General features: G+C 47.8%; 1 protein-coding gene across 2 annotated transcripts in view; it reads right to left on the minus strand.

Annotated features, from left to right (window-relative positions):
- Rbm20 (RNA binding motif protein 20) overlaps positions 1-21,152 on the minus strand; it is a 192,841-nt gene that overhangs the window by 44,125 nt on the left and 127,564 nt on the right. For both annotated transcript variants that reach the window (XM_027407021.2, XM_035443060.1), the window contains exons 2-3: positions 2,960-4,052; positions 1,003-1,064 (exon numbers count right to left, since the gene is read on the minus strand). In XM_027407021.2, coding sequence (XP_027262822.1) covers positions 1,003-1,064; positions 2,960-4,052 — 1,155 coding nt within the window. The remainder of the gene's footprint in view (positions 1-1,002; positions 1,065-2,959; positions 4,053-21,152) is intronic.

Below are 21,152 nucleotides of genomic sequence, written 5' to 3' on the forward strand. Positions count from 1 at the left end.
GAGAGAGCTAGGGTGGATGGCAGTGGGACTGGCTCAGTTGTGAATGTGCTAACTGCTGCTTGATTGTAAGCTGGTACTGATACCACAATAAAGAAAAGGGAGCCCTTTGCAAAATCTCTTTTCAATCAGTCGTGGTTAGATACTACGCATGAACTGCACAACTTTAACCACGTTTAAGGGCGCAGTTCTGCAGCAGTAAGTAGAGTCATCCTGCCACACAACCCCCACCCCACCCCAGCCAGCCACAGAACCCTCCGCCTTAGAAAACTGAAACACTGCCTGGGAAACACCTACTCTCCGTTCCCACCAACCCCAGCCTGTTTAGTTTCCAAAATACCTCACGGGAGTGGAATTTTACAGCTCAAAATTGTGTGTGTCAGAATTTCCTTCCTTTTAAAGACTAAGTAACATTGCATTGTGTGGACAGTCCACATTTTGTTTATCAGTTTTTTGTTAACGGGCCTCCCTGTTGCTTTCACTTTGTAGCTATTGTGAACAACCAGAGGTCTTGGAGGCCTTATCTACTCTTCATCCTTGGACCTGGGGCTTGGCCCTTCCAGCCTCTCTCCCCTCTTTCTGTGCTGGTGAGACTCGATATTCCCCGGGCCCACAGCAGCTGCAGAGCCTTCACACCTCAAAACCCTGCTCTGGCTGGTGGGAGAGAGCTTCCCTCATACAGCCACCTCTCTGGAGGCATCCTCAGTGAGGTCTCGCCTGGTTGTGCCTTTTGCAATTCAGTCTGCCCAAGAGTCACGTGCTCACTTGCACACCGCCCCCACCCCTCCAGTATCGTCTTCTGCTTGGCATTTACAGCAAGAGTAGGAGCTCCTGCGCTTGCTTAGGTGGGTGCCTCCGGAGGCGGGGCTTCTTCCCCCGCTGGGCTCTCTGCGGAGGCGGGGCTTCTTCCCCTGCTGGGCTCTCTGCAGTTTCCCTGTGCCTAGCCCACAGTGCTCAGTGAGCACTTGGGGAGCTCGCACATGGGACTGTCTGGGTGGCGCTTACCTTTCAGAGAAGAGCAGGCATTTCTGGGCATGCAGCTTCCCTTTAACGTGTAGTTCCCAGTCCTGAATGAGAAGACCCGAGAATGGAGAGACGGGGTAACAGTCGTTACTACCAGCCAGGCAGGGGGCTCTGATCACCCAGAGACCTCATTTCCATCTCTCTCCTCCCCATCCCAGGTGCTGCTTGACAATTGCCAGTCTGTCTTGTTAACCCTGTATGCATCTTGCATGGCTAATCCGACGAGGTCAGATTCCCTCGTTTCCTCTCAGGAGACTTTGGACCCATCTCTGGCCTCGAGCTCTTCCTTTCCACAGAGAAATGCCACCCCCTTCTCTCTGCTCTGCAGTGTAGTGCGTCCTAACGCTATGCCAGACAAAGACTTCCAGCACCTGCTGGCATCATGGCTATCACTGTGTACACACTAGAGATGTGAAGACGTGTCTCACCCTCTGGATGAGTCACAGACACACATCTGGATTATCCAACCTGAGCAGCAGCAAAGGACACTGTGCAGTGACTCCCACTAAGGAGGAACTGTATTATGCTCTGGGGCTGGTGAGACAGACAGCTGGCTATGGCTGAGTCTCTACTTTGCGACTCTCTAGCTAGGTGATCTGGTACGAATCATCTCATATGTCTGGGCCTAAATTTTCTCCTCTGTGAAAAGAAGGCAATGACAGTGTCTACCTTTTGAGGGCATGGAGGCACATTCCTGCAACCCCAGAATTCAGGAAGGCAGAGGCTAACCTCAGGTACACAGTGGGCCCAAGATCAGCCACAGCTGAATGAGATCCAGTCTCAAAATACAATAAATCAACAATAAAAACCAATCCCCCAGTGTCTACCTCATCCAGTTACTACTGGCACGTGGAAAGAGTTTAATATGTGCTGTTACACACATTTCATTGTTTCAAATATTTCATTGCATTGCCAGTACCTTGGAGCAAACATTCTACTCTGGGGGTTCTTGTTCACAGCCGTGCAAAGCACTTTAACATGGGGGAGGGGAGGGTCCGCCACGGGGAAGGGGGCTCAGGAGCCTCTCCCTCCAGACGATATACTTTGGAGTCTTCTTTCATGGTTTGCTATCTAGCCTGAGAATTCATCTTTTGCCCTTGACCCAGAATTCCACTTTCCCCTCTTTCAGACTCAGTACAACATATATAATGAAGGAACTGTAGCTTCCAGAATGTACAAAAAAGAAATGTCTTCAAAGGAAAGCGGGAGACCTCTGCTTTTTCATCTGTGTAGGGGAAGAAAGCTCCTACCTGCCTTAAAGCAGGGAAAGGACCCTGATTTAATTCTGAAATTCCTTTGGGGTCTACCGCTGAGAGCCCTCATCATTTATTACAGAAGTAGCAATTAATATTCTAGGTATCAATCCATCAGAACTAACTTCTGATGGAGAAAACTTGTAAAGTTGGCAAGAAATAGAGTCCAGAATATCTGCTGTTATGAATTTCTGTATAGTCTTGATACCTAGAGTGTGTGTGTGTGTGTGTGTGTGTGTGTGTGTGTGTGTGTGTGTAGTGATGTACATTCTCAAAAAGGCCCCAGAGAAAGGAAGTTCCTTCTAATCAGGTGTAAGAAGTGAGAGCCTCCATTGCTAACCCTGAGCCTGGAAGCAAAGCCTCTGCCTTAGCCCTTTCCTTTGATGTAGTATAGGGAGAAAATGTTAATACAGATCAAGGCCCATTTCCAGTCCATAGCTGATGCAAGATGGCTTGGCTACTGTGATGCTGAGTTTTCAACTATCGCAAAGGCAAAAGCAAAACCCAATGTATACAGAGTTTCTTTTTTATATTTATCAATTATAAACTTCTGGTGTTTCTTTTTTATATTTATCAATTATAAACTTCTAGTTTAACTGACACTATGAATGCAGTTCACTCATGATTTCAATAGGGGGCACTGGCGACAGTCAGTCCCGGGGCCCAGCTGTCCTTGGGTAACCCACCTTCAGGTCAAACACCTTCTTGTCACAGATGCTGCAGATGTGTGGCAGGTGTGGGGGGGCCACACCATGGAAGTCACTCAGCTCATGAGCCTGCAGAGGCCTCAGGGACAGGACGGCCTGCTCCTCCTTGGCCCGACGCAGGGAGCAGCTGAACCCCTGCTTGCTGTTGTTAAGCCGAACTCCAAAGGCAGGAGGGGTCCTGTCTGGAGTAGGCTCCTCGGGATCATACAACTCATAGGGTTGGTTGGCAGGTGGAGGCCACAGGTTGGGTCCAGCTGCCATATCAGGCTTGTTTGGGCCAGAGAATCCAGGGGGGCTCTCCCACTGACTGTTTGCACCTTGCAACAGCCCACCAAGCTCCCCTTTCATACCCCCAGCCTGTTCAGCTGGAAATCCACCTGCTACGTGTGAACCTTGGGCATTGGGTCCATAGAAGTCTTTAGAAAAGGCAGCCTGGCCATCCTGCCCTGTGTGGCTGTAGTGCCCTTCATAGGCCTCACTGCCTGATGCTGTGGCCGAGGCCGAGGCTGGCAAGTAGCCAGGCTGGCCCTCCGTTTCGGAACCATAGGCCTGGCTAGGGTTGGTTTTGCCATACTCGTAGAACCCTGCAGTAGCTGGTGTAGGTCCAGCCTTCCCAATGCCCAGGATGACTGCTGGCTGGGCAGTGGTCTGGGGCATTACCCCACTAAAGGGATGTACCACCACAGCATTGGGGGGCTGACTGGGGAGGCTCACAGACGGTCCTGGGCCTCGTGCCTGGCTAGGAGGCGAAAAGGCAATTGCATTGGAAGGAAATCGGGTACTGGATATGGTGCCAGCATGCTGGGAAACTCCAGTAGGGCCATGTGGGGTGCTGAGCACAGAGGGATGCCTCAACTGGTTGAAGAGAGGCTGGGACATGGCCACTTTGGAGAGGACTTGATTCAGGACCGTGGCGGCTGCAGTGTTGTTGGTGACGGCCGTCTGTGCCAGCTTCAGCCGATGGAGGGTGAGCTGGGCCTGTAGCTGGGCCAGCTGGAGGCTGGCTGGCGAAGGGAGCAGAGGGTTCTGGTTACTGACTGAGAAGGGGCTCTTGTCCAGGAGCTTGGCGGCACTGTAAGGAGACAAGAGGGTCACATGCATTGGCGAGGTTTCAGTGAGTGGCCCCTTTCCCCACATAGACAAGACTCCACTTCATAGATTCTACAAACAAGTGCTCACACATTAGGAAATGCCCAAAACTCTAACAGAAAAGACTACATGGCAGCACGTCCAATCTCTCTGGTAGTCGGAAGCAACCTCCCAAATTAAAAACACAGATTCCACGATGGAGAGATAAGGTAGAAAAAACCATAATCTCAGCCAGGTGAGGTGGCTCCAAGCTGTAGGATACCAGGATACAGGGATGCCTCAAATTTGAGGCTAGCCTGATCTACATAGCAAGCTCCAGGCCAGTCAGGGCTACATAGTGAGATCCTGTCTCAAAAGAACAATACATAGACAAAGATGTAATGTGTCATTTATCTTTGATAAAGATGGCTTGAAATGCCTGGTCATGGCTGTCATAGCTTCTGACTCTATCATTCAATTGTGAAAATACATCCTAAGGCAAAACTTGGTAGTTGAAAATGTTCCTCTGACATTATTTAGTGGTTAAAATGACAAACAGTAACAGGAAGACAGAGTTTGAGCTGGGCAAATTATGATGTATCTATATAACAAGACGTAAGTAACCATTTTCAATTACTTTTTAAATGTATACACTATTATTGAAACATTTAAGACATTCAAAAAGTTGTGCCCAGGGCCAGAGAGACGCACAGTGGGTGAAGGCCTCTGCCCCCAAGCCTGACCACCCGAGTTTGATCCCAGGTCCCACAGGGTGGGAAGAGAGAACTGACTCTCACAAGTCCTGTGACTTCCATGTGTACATGACGACACATGTGTATACCTGCCCCCACAGTAACTAATAATAATAATAAAAGTTGTAGAGGTTTGCTCTGCACCATACATAAAATAAAAACCGCCCCGATGCTAACCACCACTTGGGTCCTGCTGCCTTCTCCCACGATGAGCTCATCATTGCCATTGGTAAATATCTTCATGAATTTGGCAAAGCCACTGGTTCCAAAAATTATCACTTAAATCACATGAGAAAATCCATATGCTCCTTGGCTTGAAAACTATTCACAGAATGAACTGAGTGTATGTTCATGACGTAATTTTCACCCTAGTCCTCATTTTAGATCCAATGAGGCAGGTTTTACACATAAGTAGTATATGGAACAACCAAAAAAACTTACAAATGAAAAAAATCTAAATTTGAAGTAGCAAGTGTTAGTCAGTTTTCACAGAATCTGAGAGAGTGGCCTGTGTCAGGTGGCTACTGTGTTACTTAGCAAACTGAGAAGGACTTGTCTATGAATGGGGCAGACTGTCCCAGAGAATTTGGTACATGTGGTTTGCACAGTTGAGGCTTTTGGGTAAACCATATTTTCTGGGTCTTAAGTTCTCCTTGTGGGATGTGAATATAACCAGGAAATGTGTTCTAGATGCTGATGAAGTGGAATTACCAGGCATCTGAATGGGGCTGTGAAATCTGAAGTCTGGATTGATGGACCAGCCAGGCTGAACAACCAATCTACTTCTAAAGATGCTCAGCTGGGACACTCCAGTCTCCTCACGAGCACCGTGCAGTAAAAGCTCAAAGATAATGAAGCCCCGATGGATGGACGGGAGAGAGACAGACAGACAGAGAGAGNTTATCAGTGCCCAGCAGTCACTTTCTTTTTGATCCTTGCCTGGGAACAAAGTCAGCTCAGAGGACAGCCTGTCTGAATTCTCCTGAGCCACTAAGACACAGAGGATGCTCTCACCTCCCCACCCCCACCCATCTCTGCAGAGGAAGAAAGGCCAATTCCCCCACTATAGGCTCCCCCAGCTCATCCTCCTTAGGCTCAGGAAGTACCTGATAGTAGTGTCTGGCCCCAACTGAAAGGGAGTCTAGAGAGGGGTGGAGAGAAGAGAAGCTCTCATGTACACACACACACACACACACACACACACACACACACAGAGAGAGAGAGAGAGAGAGAGAGAGAGAGAGAGAGAGAGAAGGGTGGGTTGGGGTGAGGTGAAAAGAGAGAGAATCTCATCACACCTCTCTCTCCCATACTCCTTTGAGGAATGCTTAGGTTTCTCTTGGAGGAGGCAGAGAGGCCACAGGAGGCAGGGAGGGGAGAGCAATGGTGCTCAGCCAGGTGATGCCCCTGTGGCCTGTGAGAGATTGTTGCAGTCTCAAGGGTCACACAGAATAGGCCATTTTCATTTCAATCTTGTAAATCCAAACACTCACTGTCATTGAGGAAAGGGAGAGAAGCCTCTGGGGCAGAACCCCAACCCTGTTTTTAAAGTGGGACCCCCCTCAGCCCTCTGCATGCCTCCTCCTGGGCTGCTTGCTTGTTTTGTTTGAAGTGAGATCCCAGACATGAGGCACACCCACACTTAAGTACAAGAACAAGACACACTGACAAGCCAGATTAAAAAAAAAAGACCTTACTTTTCTTTCCCTTTTGTGTGAGGAATCAAAAACTTTCTTCAGGTTCTTCAAGAGACACCCAGTTAGCAGCCATGCTGGGCTCTAATGCTGGCTGCATTTAAAACATGGGGCAAGAGGAGGGACCATGCTAACGGTGTGGTGGACCTTTTCCCTCTGGGAGTTATGCTGGCCGCACCTAACCCCTGTGGGCCATGTGTGGCGGGCACAGCCATCACAGCAGTAACAGCGCGGGAGGGGCTAACAACGGCTCACATAATGGTTAACAGAGGCAGGGTGGTCCCCTGATGAATGATCACTCCTTGTGTACTAAGCAGCTGAGCCTTAGAAGGCTGACTCAGCTCCCCCCCCCCAACCTGCTTGCACAGGGCCAGCTCTCCCCCAGGCTTGTCCACCACACAGACTGTCCTTACAAACAAGGCGCTAATGAGGTGCCAATGTGGTTTCCATGACCAGAGAAGCACAACGTTGGTTTTGTTTTCCCCAGAGAAGTCAGCTGTGTTTTTAGACCTGAATTCTGGGCTGGAGCAAGTTCTTGCTAGAAGTTCTCCTCTTGGGTGTTGAAAGGCTATGTGAAGAAGAGCCACCTCCCAACAAGTATAGCCAGCCACGCAGCAAGCCTGCAAGCCAGATACCCGTATGGCTGGTATGGCTACAGAACCTCACCATTCAGACCCAGCACACAGTCAGACCAGAACCTCGTCATTTGGATCCAGTACAAAACTAGCCCAGAACCTCACCATTCGGATACTGGCACACAAGCAGACTAGAACCAGATCTCTTCCCAGTTTCTTTGTCTTGCAAATTCTCACTGTGCCCAGCTTTATCCTGCCTTACCCGGAAGTGGTTTCACACAAATTATCCACACAGAATATCCCTTTTAAACCAAAACCTTAGATGAGAAAAAGACTAATTGTTCTATTGAAGGGGGAGCCCTAAAATCCTTAGCCTGAAGAGTTAATAACTTAGCCAGGCTAGGTGGATGCACACACTTGTAAGCCCAGCACCTGAAAGGTAGAGAAAGAAGGCTCAGGTGACTGAAGGTGAGTATTGAGCACTTGAGTTTGAAGATAGACTGGGTATATAAGTCTTCTGTCCCAAAAGGAAAAGGAAGGGAGGGAGGGAGGGAGGAGGGAGGGAGGGAGGGAGGGAGGGAGGGAGGGAGGGAGGGAGGGAGGGAGAGTAACGTTTGGATACCTCCAGTGTTCTTGTAGCATCTATTTCAAGGTTTTACTGCTCTGTTTGAAGAGAGTCCCAAGAGGCACACCCACACTCAAATCCAAATCCAAACACACTCTAGAGCCAGATGAAGACACCTTTGCTACTCTTTCTCATTTGTGTAAAGACTCAAGCTCCAAAAAAGAATGGAGTGAATCTTGGAGATTCTTGCATTTTCCCAGAAGATTTTGCCATGCCTGGGTGGCCGTGGTAACTGCCAGGAACAAGATGAAGAAGAAGATGATGGCTGTGTCTTATCAGAACCTGGTAGTTGGTAGATGTGGACACTATTTTTTTTTTTTGAGAATACACTTTATGTGGATAAAGTACCTTGAACAGTTCAAAACGGAGAGTCTAAGGACACAGTCACTAAATGGAATTTGCTGTTGAACCGCTGGGTACAGTCACTCACCACCCACCACAGCATAGGTGTTTCAATACACTTCTCTCTAAGTCTAGCTCTTGAAATTGAGTGGAGGCTGGAGGATGACTCAGGCGTCAGGAACACTGTCTGCTCTCACAGAGAGTGGAGGTTCAATGCCCAGAACACACATGGGGCTCGCAACTATCAATCACTCTGGTTCTGGAGGTTCAAAGCCCTCTCTTGACCACCATGGGCACTGCCCATGGTTCGCAGACGTATGCAGGCAGGACACCCATACACATAAATATAAGTCAATCTTTTTTCTTTATAAGACAAATTGGACAGAGAACTGGATGATGGGTCTGCAAAGACATTCAGACTCTGATGTGCAGAGCCCATGAGTGTCACCTTTTACATGGTAAAGAGAACTTTACAGTAGTGATTACACGAAGGATCTTCAGCTGAGAGAAGACCACTTCTTACCAAGGTGTGCTCGGTGTAATCACAAGAGTGATGAGGGCAGGAGTCAGAGAGAGAAGATGAAGCATGTATCAGAGAAAGAGAAGACGATATGCTGGTGTTTTGGAAGTGGAGAAAGAGACTGTGAGCCAGCACAGCAGAGGCAGCCTTTAGAAATTCAAAGGAAGAAAGAGGGAAGGGAAGGGAAGGGAAGGGAAGGGAAGGGAAGGGAAGGGAAGGGAAGGGAAGGAAGAGAGAGAGAAAGAGAGAAAGGGAAAGGATGTTCCTGAAGAGCCTAGGCAGAGGGCAGCCCTACAGACACTTCGACTTTAGACCTACCAAGGCTATCTTAGAATCTGGCTTCCAGAATTGTAATAAATCTATATTGCTATACACTATCAACATTGTGGGGCAGCACAGGAAATGAATACCGTTTCCCCAAGACTCCCAGACACTAAGGGTGATTCTGTTTAAGAAGCTGAGGTGGACCTGGGACTGCCTGGATGTTGTGGGCATGAAGAGATCCTGCTAGGAGCCTGGGTAGGACAGACAACATGAGTGGACAATCCAAGTGTCTGAGAAGCTAAGGCTACAAAACATCTTCCCAGAGGTAGTGTAGGAATTTAGTAGAGTCATTGTATCCGGAGTAGATATTAGCACGAACAACTGTTTTTTAGAAGTACTTTGACCTTGAAGAATCACCGTGGTAAAAACAGTGATTGTTTCCCGTGATCTGTAGAATTGTTTTACTGAAGGGGCATTGCAGCCATCCCATGACTTTGGTCACAAGATGCCTCAGGCACACCCGAGGCTCTTGTATTACTGTGTATTGCAAACGATAAATAATAAAGACTAGAGTCATGAGGACGAGTGATGCTCTCCTTCAGTAAGACATGTAAACTAGATTAGGGATCTCGGTATGAGGAAACACTTTGTGCAACAATCAATACAAACACCTTTGTATGGCTACTGGGGGTGGTCCAGTCCATCAGAGAGGCTGGACCTTCCGGCTGCCACATAACCCTGAAAATTTCATCTTGGAGCACCTTCTTTCTCCAGCCAATCCAGTTATGCGGTGCACCCTGACACAGAGGACTCTTTAAAGTCACCTCCTTTTACTCATTAGAACAGTAGCAGACCGGGAAAGCTTAGAATTACAGGATTTTAAGCACCCAGCACAATCAGTCCCTTATCAACCACAGAAAAGCTAACCTGTCCCATGCCACAGAGGTGACTGCTGGTGAGACCTCAATGAAAACCAGGATCCTCCAACTCAACTTCCAGTGTCTGGGAGAACGACCTCCACTTGGAAAAGCCTAACTAAGCCTGGGACTACCCACCTCACCCTAGAATGGTTATGTTTACCCAAACCAACCTAGGACTCTCGCTTCACTCAGAGGGGCACAGAGTACTTTCCACACACAAGGCTCCCACTAAACTGGGAAAATACAAGGATACTGGTACTTCCTTTCTTCTTTTCCTTTCTTTGAACAGGGTCTCTCTCTACATAGTGCAGGCTGTCCTGGAGCTCATGATGTAGACCGGACTAGTCTTGAACTCACAGAGATCCTCCTGCCACTGTCCCCTGAATACTGGGATTAAAGGCATGTGCACCCCCATGACTGGCTAGTTTGCCTTCTCCCTGCCCCGGGTTCTCCAGAGGCCCTGGCCAAGGATGCTCCTGTCCAGAGAGTGGGTGGCACAGGACTGGATACACCTCTTCTAGCCTGCACCTTGTTTGGCTGTGCTATTTGCTGCCGTCCCCAGCAGATGTGGGATCTGAGCAGTACAGAGAACAGCACAGTGGCTCACAGGAAGCCACACCCAGGGCTACGGTGCCCATCAGATGCTCTCCCTGAGTCTGGTCCTCACTCACAGAAGCAGCAGGTGACTGTACAGTCTCTGACTTACCAAACAGACTTGGGAGGGCTCCACAGCCCCCCTCCTCCCCACTCCCCTCCCCTCCCCAACACCCGTCTGAAGTTTATCTCTGAGCCACTAATTGTTACAAAGAATTCACAGTGTATAATTAGATTTTAAAACTCTGGTAGTCTGGTAGGAAAAAAAATAATTAAAGCAGTGTTTCCCTGAAGCATTTTCAAACTAAACTATTACATAAAGGCAAACTAGGGCTGGAGAGATGGCTCAGTGGTTAAGAGGTCCTGAGTTCAATTCCCAACACCCACATGGTGGTTCACAACCATCCGTTATGAGATCTGGTGCCCTCTTCTGGTGTGCAGGCATACATGCAGACAGAACACTGTATACATAATAAATAAATAAATCTTAAAAAATAATAAAAGGGCAAACTAGCTAAGCTCATAATGATGGACGGTAGAGATGTTGAAGAAAGCCTTCCTGTAGAGGCTTCTTCATTCTGCCGTGTGGAGAGGATGACTGTTGCCCCAGATAATTGTCCAAACAAGATGCAATGACGTGGCCGCCTGTGGCCAGAAGCAGTGGGCTGCATTGCAGGCATAGTGCACGCGCCCATCATTCTAGCACTAAGAAGCCAGAGGCAGGAGGGCATTGCTGAGTTTGAGGCCAGCCTGATCTACACAGCTTTTCTAGGTTAATCAGGTTTACATTAGAGACCCTGTCTCAAAACACAAATATAATATAATGAAAGTGGGGGGAGGGGGAGGGGAAGGGGAGATGGGGGAGGGAGGAGAGGAGATGGAAGGAGGAGGAGGGGAGAGGAGAGGAGGGGGAAGGGGAGATGGAGGGACAGAGAAGAGGGAGGAGGAAGAGAGGGGGGGGCAGGAGGGAGGGGGAGGAGGGAGGAGGGGAGGGAGGGAGGGAGGGAGGGAGGGAGGGGGAGGGATTGGGGTGCTGGAAATCTCCATCCTGCTCCAAAAGCAGAATGTCAATGACACACAGGAGCCTGCTCTGAAACAGGACCAGATGTGCCCTCGGAACTTTGTTCCTTCAGCCCATGTGGGTCGGGCACCTGCTGCGAGTTGTGCAGAGCCTGCAGATGAGGAGACATAAGAGTGGAGAAAAAGAAGACTTTCTGAGACAGCAGGGGACGGCGTGATGTGCTCTGACTGGGGAAGCTCAGGACAGACAGGTTCACGCTACACTTGTCAAGAAATTCAGCTGGTGAAAGCAAAGACCATCCGAGGGGCTTTCCCCTCGAGTCTGAACAAAGAGGCACAAGGTCTGGCTTGTTCACCAGGGATGGGTGTGGAGACACATCAGTGGTGTGTGACAGGTAGGGAGGGTCATCTGTGGTCAGGGACCCAGGCTTCCATCTGCCTGTTAGATGTATGATTAGGGGATTGTTGCCTAACATTTTGACCCTTAGGATTTTATCTGTGGCAGAAGTCGCAGTGTCCAGGCAATGTGTCTCAGGCTGGGGTGACCACAGCATCACATTTTCCAGGTAACACAATTGCAAGGACACTCACAGCCATTCTGTTGGTGATGTCAGGACAGAGATGCATGGTCACACCCAGTGAGCTAAGCCAGCTGTTAAGCCATCACTTCAGGAGAGGCTGACCGACAACAAAGTCAGCCCAGAGGGCAGCGACTTTGAAATGGGGGGATGACAACAACAGAAGATTCCAGGGAGCCCCCTGAGCCCACTATGCATGTCTCTACTCTGGACTCCCCCAGTGCAGTTCCTTGGTTTGTTTGTGTCTGGAGAAATGGCTCAGTAGTTAAGAGTGTTTGCCCCTTTTGCAAAGGACTGCAGTTCAGTTCCCAGCCCCCAAGTCATGCAGCTCAATACAACCTGTAACTCTAACACCAGGGGAGTCTGGACCTTCTTCCGGTCTCTATGTACTCTCTCTCTCTCTCTCTCTCTCTCTCTCTCTCTCTCTCTCTCTCTCTCTCTCTCTCTCTCTCACACACACACACACACACACACACACACACTCACACACATACATACACACACAAACATGCACACACACATCTCACACAAACACAACACACACACACACACACACACACACACACACACACACACACACACACACACACCACGCACATAGATAAAAATAAAACCAAAACTCATTCATGTTACAAACTGGATGTGATGGCATGCCCCTGTATCGCAGAACTTGGAAGACTCAGGCAAGTGAATCACAGGGATTCAGAGCCAGTCTCGGGCTACACAGCCAGGCCTTCCTCAGCAACAACAATGCTTAAAGAAGGCCACCCCGCTAAATGATCTGCATTTAACTCACTTAGGCTCTTCTCCAAGGCCCACACCGACTCAGGACTCTCTGGCTCCCACCAGTGTCTTCTGTGGAATGAACTGAACACAAGGACTAAGGATCAGGTTAGCACATCATTGCAGGGAAACCTGGACAGTAACTTTGGTATGAGTTCCTGCCAACCAAAACCTGCCTCTAGGGGGTTCTGAAAACCAAATACTACTCCACCCACAGCACGGTCACAGTCCCACACGCTGGAAATGGGATTTGGAAGGAGAGGCCCCCACAAGGTGGAGTGTGGTCTGGGGTACTCCTTTACAGGGCTGGTGATCCAGCTCCGGCCACACTGATGTCCCTGTGAGCAGCAGAAACAGCTCTATGGCTATCAATTGTGACACATTCAACATATGACATATGACATATCATTTTCGAGGCACTGTGAACTGGCTTTGTGTTAAAAGTTTGTCATCACTTCCTATGATTTAGATAGGGAGTGTCCCTAAGGGAACTCAGGCCTTGGTTTGGTCCCTGCTGGTGGCACTGCTGGGGGGGGTGATTGGATCATGAGGGTGATTCATCCATCTGTTGACTTGGCTCATAGCTAAGAGGGTTTTTGGGCAATGGGGGTCTGCTTCAGGAAAGGGGTCACTGGGAACATATCTTTGAAGGGTCTATTCTGCCCTGGTCCATTCTAACCTGACTCTGTTTCCAGCCACCACTGTCAAGGAACGGCTCTGTCCCAGCTTGTTCTCACTGCCATCATGCTTTGCCTCACCACAGGCCCAGAAACAGCAGTGTGGGCCAGCACATCAGAGGCTACAAACGCTAAAATGTATTTCCCCTCCCTTACACCATCTTCTCAGATAAAGACATTTGCCTCCAAACCTGACTATCTGAGTTCAATCCCTGGGACCTACGTGGTAGGAGGAAAAATACAGATTCCCACAAATTGTCCTCTGACCTTCGCAGGTGTACCTTGGCGTATGTACCCCCTTCCAATAAAAATTGATTTTTTTCTCAAACATTTTTATTACACTGACAAATTCTGAGTAACATATTCTTCTAAGAGGAAAAGATCTTCATTGAAATGGTAATAGTTCTTGGTTTTCTGCTCAGCGAGGTGGTGATGGGAGATTATAGTGATTGCCTATGTGGCTACGGCCAGGGATCAGGCATCAAGGGTCCTGGTTGCAACCTGTCTCTCAGCAGCTGTGTGACGGTGAGAAAGGAAAAGGCTCACCCCCCTGCACCTCGGTGTACCTATTCATGCAGTTAGTTAGAAGCAGGGTCTTGTCATTAGCCCTGGTTGGCTTGGTGCTGGCCGTGGAGGCTAGATTATCTTCAGACTTGCACTGATGTTCCTGCCTCAGCCTCCCAAACAGTGTACCCATTTATTATTATTATTATTATTATTATTATTATTATTATTATTATTATTTTAAGGTTACACTTTTCTCATTGAGGTCCACAAAGGTAAAGTGTTCTCTGGGCGCTCTGCATGCTGCAGAGTGTCCTTGGGGAGAATATTTTCCAGGTGAATAGGAACACCTTCCTTTTAGGAAATAGTCCTTGGCCTGGGAAGTATTGAATCTTTGGATACTCAATGCCATTAAGGGTCAGGGTAAAAGGAATGAACTCATTGGTTCAGTCAGATCGATGAATCATTGATTGAGGAGGGGCTTTGCTCAGAGGCAACTACAGGTTTAAGAGTTAGTACTGTCCTGTGGATGAATCCCAGTTTCACCTCTTATAAACTAGTGTCTCTGGGCCAATATTCAGCTTTTCTAAGGCCTGAGGTCCTTGTCATTAAAAGGAAGATGGATGGATCCAAGTTGCAGGCTTGCTCTGAGAGTGGACAGGTGCATAAAGTATTTGGCACAGTTCCTGCCACACAGCAAGTGACCACTTCTATCATTATTTCTGCTGTTGTATTATCATTGCCAATGTTATCCTTATCATTGTCACCCTCAGTACCGGCAGCATGGGAGCTCTGCCAACAAAGACGAATGTTCCTTACAGACAGAAAAGGAAGCTAAGGATGCACAGATAAGAAGAGGAAGAGAAGGCAAGGGGTGGACGACTGCTGGAGAGGAAAGAGCAAGGGTAGAGAGGTGCAGGGAGGCACCGTGACCACGCCTCCCAAGGGCTGGCTACAGGTGTGCCTGACCACGCCTGTCAGGCCGTGGTCAAAGGGATGACTAGTGTTAGGTTCTTAAGGGGCTGCAGACACGTTGGGGCCCCTTCTCTCTGGCCTCCCTGCCTTGCTGCCTCTGGGCACACTCTGGCTTGCATTTGGCTGGTATTTATCTGAATAAAGGTATCTTGAATCTACAAGCCTTCTCCTTCAGGGTGGGGCCCAAGCTGCAGAGATAGTGGCAACAGTGGTTGGGTGAACCAAGCCAGGCAATGTTAGATATCCAGGACCATGTGGCACTTTGTCATGGACTCTTTCCCGGTGTTGAAGGTCCATGCCGTGACCATATAGAGCTCAGCTTCGGGCTCTTCCCCGGTGACGTCCAGCCACCCAGTAGCAAAAGCCAAAAGTATGTTGGGGCCCAACCAACTTCATTCACAATAATTATGATGGCTCCCCAGAGAACAAATCAGGGATTTAAACCCTCTCTGGATTCAACCCAGTTCACTCTCTGGACTGTGTCATGAATATGCTCTTTCTTTCTTTTCTGTGCTAAGGCATAAAATATGATCCAGGGGAAAAGAGCAATGGCCAACCAGGAGGATGCAGTCCACATGAGTGTGCTTCCTACAGAAGAGGCAAACCCAGGGCTCAGGCCTTGCTGTCTCCTGAAACTAAGTATCTCCTACATCTTTATTGTTCAGTTCGATGGCTCCATTTGACCACACATACCCAAAATTTAGATGGGTCCTTAGAAGCGTCACCTGGCCGGGCCCCAATTGGGTGTGGACAGCGTTTCCCCTACAGCCCCCAGGTAAAAAGCCATAAAAATTCATCAAACATCCCCTATTTTTCTACAACAGTGTAATTCACGATTTACCAATTGTATACTTTAAGGAGAACCAGACAAGAAGAGCCCAAAGGGGTCCAAAAAAAAAATGCTAAGGAGATGGAAAAGCTGTGCATCCCGATCGGATCAGTACCCACCATGTGCATTGAAAGAAATAGCGTATGTAAGCTGCTGTAACAAATGAAATAACTGCATGTTAATTAATGCAGGGGGCGTGATTTACTACCGTGTCCTCTCAGAAACTGGATCATACCATGAGGCACTCAGGGAGGTCCCTAATTGCCAGGTTACAAAGATGCCAGTAACGACAATGCCAGTCCTGTGCAGGCTGCAACTTTAAAATTCTAGCTAACTACCCTAGATTTGAAGAGCAAGGGGCCTTGGAGACCATCTCCTGGTCACAACCCCCTCGTTCAACAGAGGGTAGAAAGTGAAAGCCAGGTGAAATTCGAGAGTCAAACACCTGGATAGAGCAGAGCCGTGGCTGGAGCCCCAGGGCCGACGTGAGGGTGAGGGTGGGACACCTCACCAGGACTCAGCAGGGGGTCTTCTTCTCAGACACTCGGTTGCTGCACGGTCTCTCCACAAACAGTGGTGCTGCTGCATCAGCAGAGGCTAGGCCTCTGTGACTAATTCCAAGATTACCGGGTCCACACTGCTAACCCACGTTTGGGCCTTTGCCACAACATCGGATGATTCATGTCACTGTGACAGGCCTGGAGATGATTCATAGCATGGATAATAATCCTGCCTTCTCTTTTGTTCTGTGCTTGTCACTTTGTCAGTTACACACACACACACACACACACACACACACACAGAGACACTAGTGGCCCATCCTCCAGAACCATATGGGTAGTGAAGCCAAATGTGACTGTTTCCTGTTTACACTAAGAAAACTACAGGTCAGACATGGAGGTAAGCACTTGTCATCCCAGCACCCAGGAGGCTGAGGCAGGAGGATTGAGAGTGTGAGCGTAGTTAGGGCTATATATAGTGAGACTGTCTCAAAAAACAAACAAAAAAGAACGAGACCGGGAAAGATATGATGAGCCACCCAAGGTCACCTACAGAACAACGGAGTCAACCAAAGGTCTTTTAACTCCAGGTCCGATGTTTTCTCTGTCTACATAGTCTCTAACGGGGGCTTATAAACTATATTTTTGTTCCGACTTCCCCACTTGCCTTTATGTCCAATCTCCAGCCTTTTGTCTCTGTGCCACTCTCTTATCAGACAGTCTGCACTTCTCACAAAAGGGATCTAGTGGTTTTTTTTCTTTCTTTTCTTTTCTTTTTCTTTTTTTTTTTTTTTTTTTTTTTTTTTTTTTTTTTTTTTTTTTGGTTTTTCGAGACAGGGTTTCTCTGTGTAGCTTTGGAGCCTATCCTGGCACTTGCTCTGGAGACTGGCCTCGAACACACAGAGATCCGCCTGCCTCTGCCTCCCGAGTGCTGGGATTAAAGGCATGTGCCACCATGCCTGGCTTATAACTTAAAATTATTAAAGAAAGGGATTATTTAATATTCATGTTTGCTGTGAATTTTAGAAATATTAAACTAGCAAGAGCCTTACAAACTCATTGTCTACCCCCACCCCATGAACAAATGGTACTATTATAGTCATTTTTACTCAGGTAAATTTTTTTATAAGAAAAATATCTGCAGAACCTGGAAAAGCTGTTGCTGCTATTGATGCATAACATATTGCCATTATTGCTCTTTTTATATAAATATAAATATATATATATATATACATATATAAGCTAATTGAAACTCAAATATGTGATGAATCCAAGGTGTTTCAGTGAGTGCTCACCTGTGTGCATGCAAATTTGATTTACTAAAGATGAGTAAATAGTAAAGTTATATGCTTGCCCAAAAAAAGAAAAAAAAAAAAGAAATATCGGTAAACACAGCCAAGCTAGGCAGCACAAAACTGCTATCTTAGCACATTCCAGAGGCTGAGCCTGGGAGATGGAGAGTTTGAGGCCAGCCTGGGCTACATATTGAGACACTATCTAGCTCCCCAATACATGCTGACACCGCTTCAAGATGCTGCCCAGTCCAGTCCCACCGTCAACTCCCCAGAGACAATTATGGGTGGTTTGCATGTCTACTGGTTTATGCTTGAATATGTCTACATATAAAAGTATAAACGTGAGTCTTTTTCTACAGTGATATGTTCCTAAAGCAGCATGGAGGTCTAGCTTCAACAGAATTTCTCCAGAAAACACACACATCCTAAGTTTCCTTCAGGATTTTCAGGAGTGAAAACTTAATGAGGAGCATCAGATGGTCCAGACCTGCTCCTAAGACCAAGACTGAGTCCCTGTGTGTCTGCTTTCCTGAGTCTCAGGTGGGAATTGCTCCCCTTCTTTCTTTTTAAAGAGAAAGCGGGTGAAGAGAACGGGCCTCTGAGGTCCTTCCCACCTTTGAAATCCGATGACTGTGAGGTTCAATGACCTCATCTGTCACGAAGACAATAATGTCCTCCGCTGTGCAGCCTGCCTGGAGATCAAAGCACTGTGCAGGTGTTCTGTAGACTGTGATGCTCATCAAAACGGTGGCTATCGTCATTGTCACAACTAACCGCGGCTGGGGTCCTGGGAACACCTTTAGAGAAACCAGTGTAATATCTGCACGAGCTTGGCTGGGATGACTGTGTTGCAAGCCAGGCTGTATGAAACTGCTCAATTTTCTCTTCCCTTTTTATCTGGACAAGCAGTCCAGCACAGCAGAGCCTTAACTTACGTGTCTGAAGGGTTGGCGAGCAAAATGCCCAGGTGTCTCATGTATCCCTCTCTCATGTAACCCTCTGTCAAGATCTGTCCAGCCCACTCTGGGCTTTCAGAGTGAAACCAGCTTAGACCTCTCAGGGCTAGAATTGGTTTGTCTGAGATGCGGTTTTCCAGGCAGAATTTCACTTGTTTTATGAACATTAAAATCTAAGAAATTGGTTTAACCTCTGGGATTAGGGGACATTTATTCCATATTTCCAGGAAACATAAGATATGGTGATCTCTCAGTTGAGACACTTTCTGGGAGGGCAGCTGAGACTCCTGGGAGGAAAAACAAGCTCCCTGATTATCCAATGCACAGTTCCCTAAGAAGCCAAGTCGTTTATTTTTATATATAAATATGAGCTAACTGTCAGGGGTTCCTAGGCAGTGCTGCCCCAGTAGAATTCAGTGTGCACAAAGTTATCCGAATATGCCTCTGTGTGTTCTAATCCATCTGCTCAGACCACTGGAGAAGCCCCTGCTTCAAAACCAAGTCCCCCTTGCCCAGACGGCCTTCTCTCACCTCCACACAGCATGCTCTAGAAGGTCCGGCCACGCTCCAATCTTTACCACCCTCTCACGTAACTGAACACTAGATCAGTTGTCTGGCTTCCCCATCACCCCATGATCATCTGAAAGCAGATGTTACACGACCCATTCCATGTCACAGCACCTGGCAACAGGTAGAAACGCAGATCAGATTAACATTTCCCCATGGACACAACGTTCCATGTGCGTACATGCAGACAACAGTTGGGAGTCACATCCTCAATGTGTTTCTCTAGCTAAATGGCCTCTGTGTGTGTGTGTGTGTGTGTGTGTGTACACGTGTGTGTGTGTGTGTGCATGTGCATGTGTGTACGTGTGTGTACATGTGTGTATGTGTGTGTACGTGTGTGTGTGTACGTGTGTGTGTGTACACGTGTGTGTATGTGTGTGTACGTGTGTGTGTACACGTGTGTGTATGTGTGTACGTGTGTGCATGTGCGTGTGTGTAGGTGTGTGCGCATATTGATTATAGAGCTTTAAAACATGAATCTCTGGGAGAATTTGGATTGGACCCAGTCCCTGAACACTGTCAAATCTATGTTAATACCAGGAACTACATCAAGTATAAAACTCTAAAATATTCAACAGACTTGTTGTCAAATTCTTCCTTGTAACTAAAGCTGAAGATAAAGCCACCTAAGTGTGTGATCTGAGGAGATGTGTGTGAGCGACATTGCTGGGAGATGAAACATGTGCCTGGGAAGGGCACCCATGTTCTCTGAACTCTCTTTTCAGTAGTGGAAGCTGCTGGAACTTTCTGTGTGAATGCACAAGAAAGTTATGAAGTTAAAGCCCATTTTAAACTGAAACAAAATTTTAGGGTAATTTGAAAAGTCTCAAACTAGCTGAAGTCCTAGAACTGCCCACTGTGGAAACTGACGCACTTAAAGGTAAGGACAAGGTGGGAATCTGTATGGAACCGAGGAGGAGGGCCAGGCTAGTGACAGGCGCTGTGTGGGTTAGCCGCAGACTCGCTATCATACAGGCTCTGGCACTGAAACTGCCCTGCATTTTTGTTTCTTTTCTTCTTGAGGCGGGTCTCTCTACATAGTCCTGGCTGTCCCAGAACTCACCACATAGACCAGCGTGGCCTGGAATTCACAGAGATCCACCTGCCTCTGCCTCCTGAGGGCTGCAATTAAAGGCGTGTGACACCACACCCAGCTGATAACTGTACATCTTATTGGGGTCATTCTCACTGCTGGGGATCTTGACTGTCTCCTCCGTAAAATGAGGTTCAGATGAGGCATTTAGCATTTCCTTGTGCCTTCTGGTGTTAGGATATTAATTTCCTAAAGCAGTTATTTATGATGCATGGAAATGTTAGCATGACCCCGATACACGGAATGACGTGTGGTTCTCTTAGTTCTTAGTATCTTCAGGAAAAAGCAATTAGCCCCCATGTGACTGTGTGGCTGTAAACAGATGGGGGAGGGGGACATGGCAGCAGTGATTATTAAACACTGCAGGGCACCAGGAGAACTGGGACAACAGGTGCTGAGTGCTGGGTTCTGACTCAGGAGCCCATAGACAGGCCTGGAAATCAGCATCCTGAACAAGTCCAGGTGATGCTGATGCTGCGCCTTGGGAACACTGAGCTGGAATATCTTAGAAATACTGTTTAATTCTAAGACTATGGTGAGGGTGGGGATTCAGCCTCGCGTCTATCTTTAATGAGCCACTCCCACCTACTACACACCCAGCACACCTTTTCTTTCTACAAATACCAGACACTGCAAAAGTAATCAAGGGACACAAGCAATTAATCTTCCAAAGACCCCCTTGTGAGACTCAGCCAACGCTGTCAGCCTCTGGCTTTTAGAATAAAACACTCAGGGCTGAGAGAACCTAACGTGATTTCATCGAATTGCCTGGCTCGGCATTGCATGATCAGCTCTGTGGCCCTGGAGAAAACTATAGATCCGCTTACTGAGTGCTGAGAACAGAGGGACTAGCCTCTTCAGTTGACTACTATATATATTATGTATGTATGGATTTTAAAGTCCAATTCCACATGCATCCTAGAGCACCTAGTCTGAAAACCCAAGCACACAACCCAGCATGATGGCAAAAGCCTGTAATTCCAGTTCTCGTGTGGCTGAATCAGAAGGACCATGATGAAGCCATTTTGGGCTAAATTCAGA

Source organism: Cricetulus griseus, chromosome 3 (assembly GCF_003668045.3).
Source record: "Cricetulus griseus strain 17A/GY chromosome 3, alternate assembly CriGri-PICRH-1.0, whole genome shotgun sequence".
Lineage (NCBI taxonomy): Eukaryota > Metazoa > Chordata > Mammalia > Rodentia > Cricetidae > Cricetulus > Cricetulus griseus.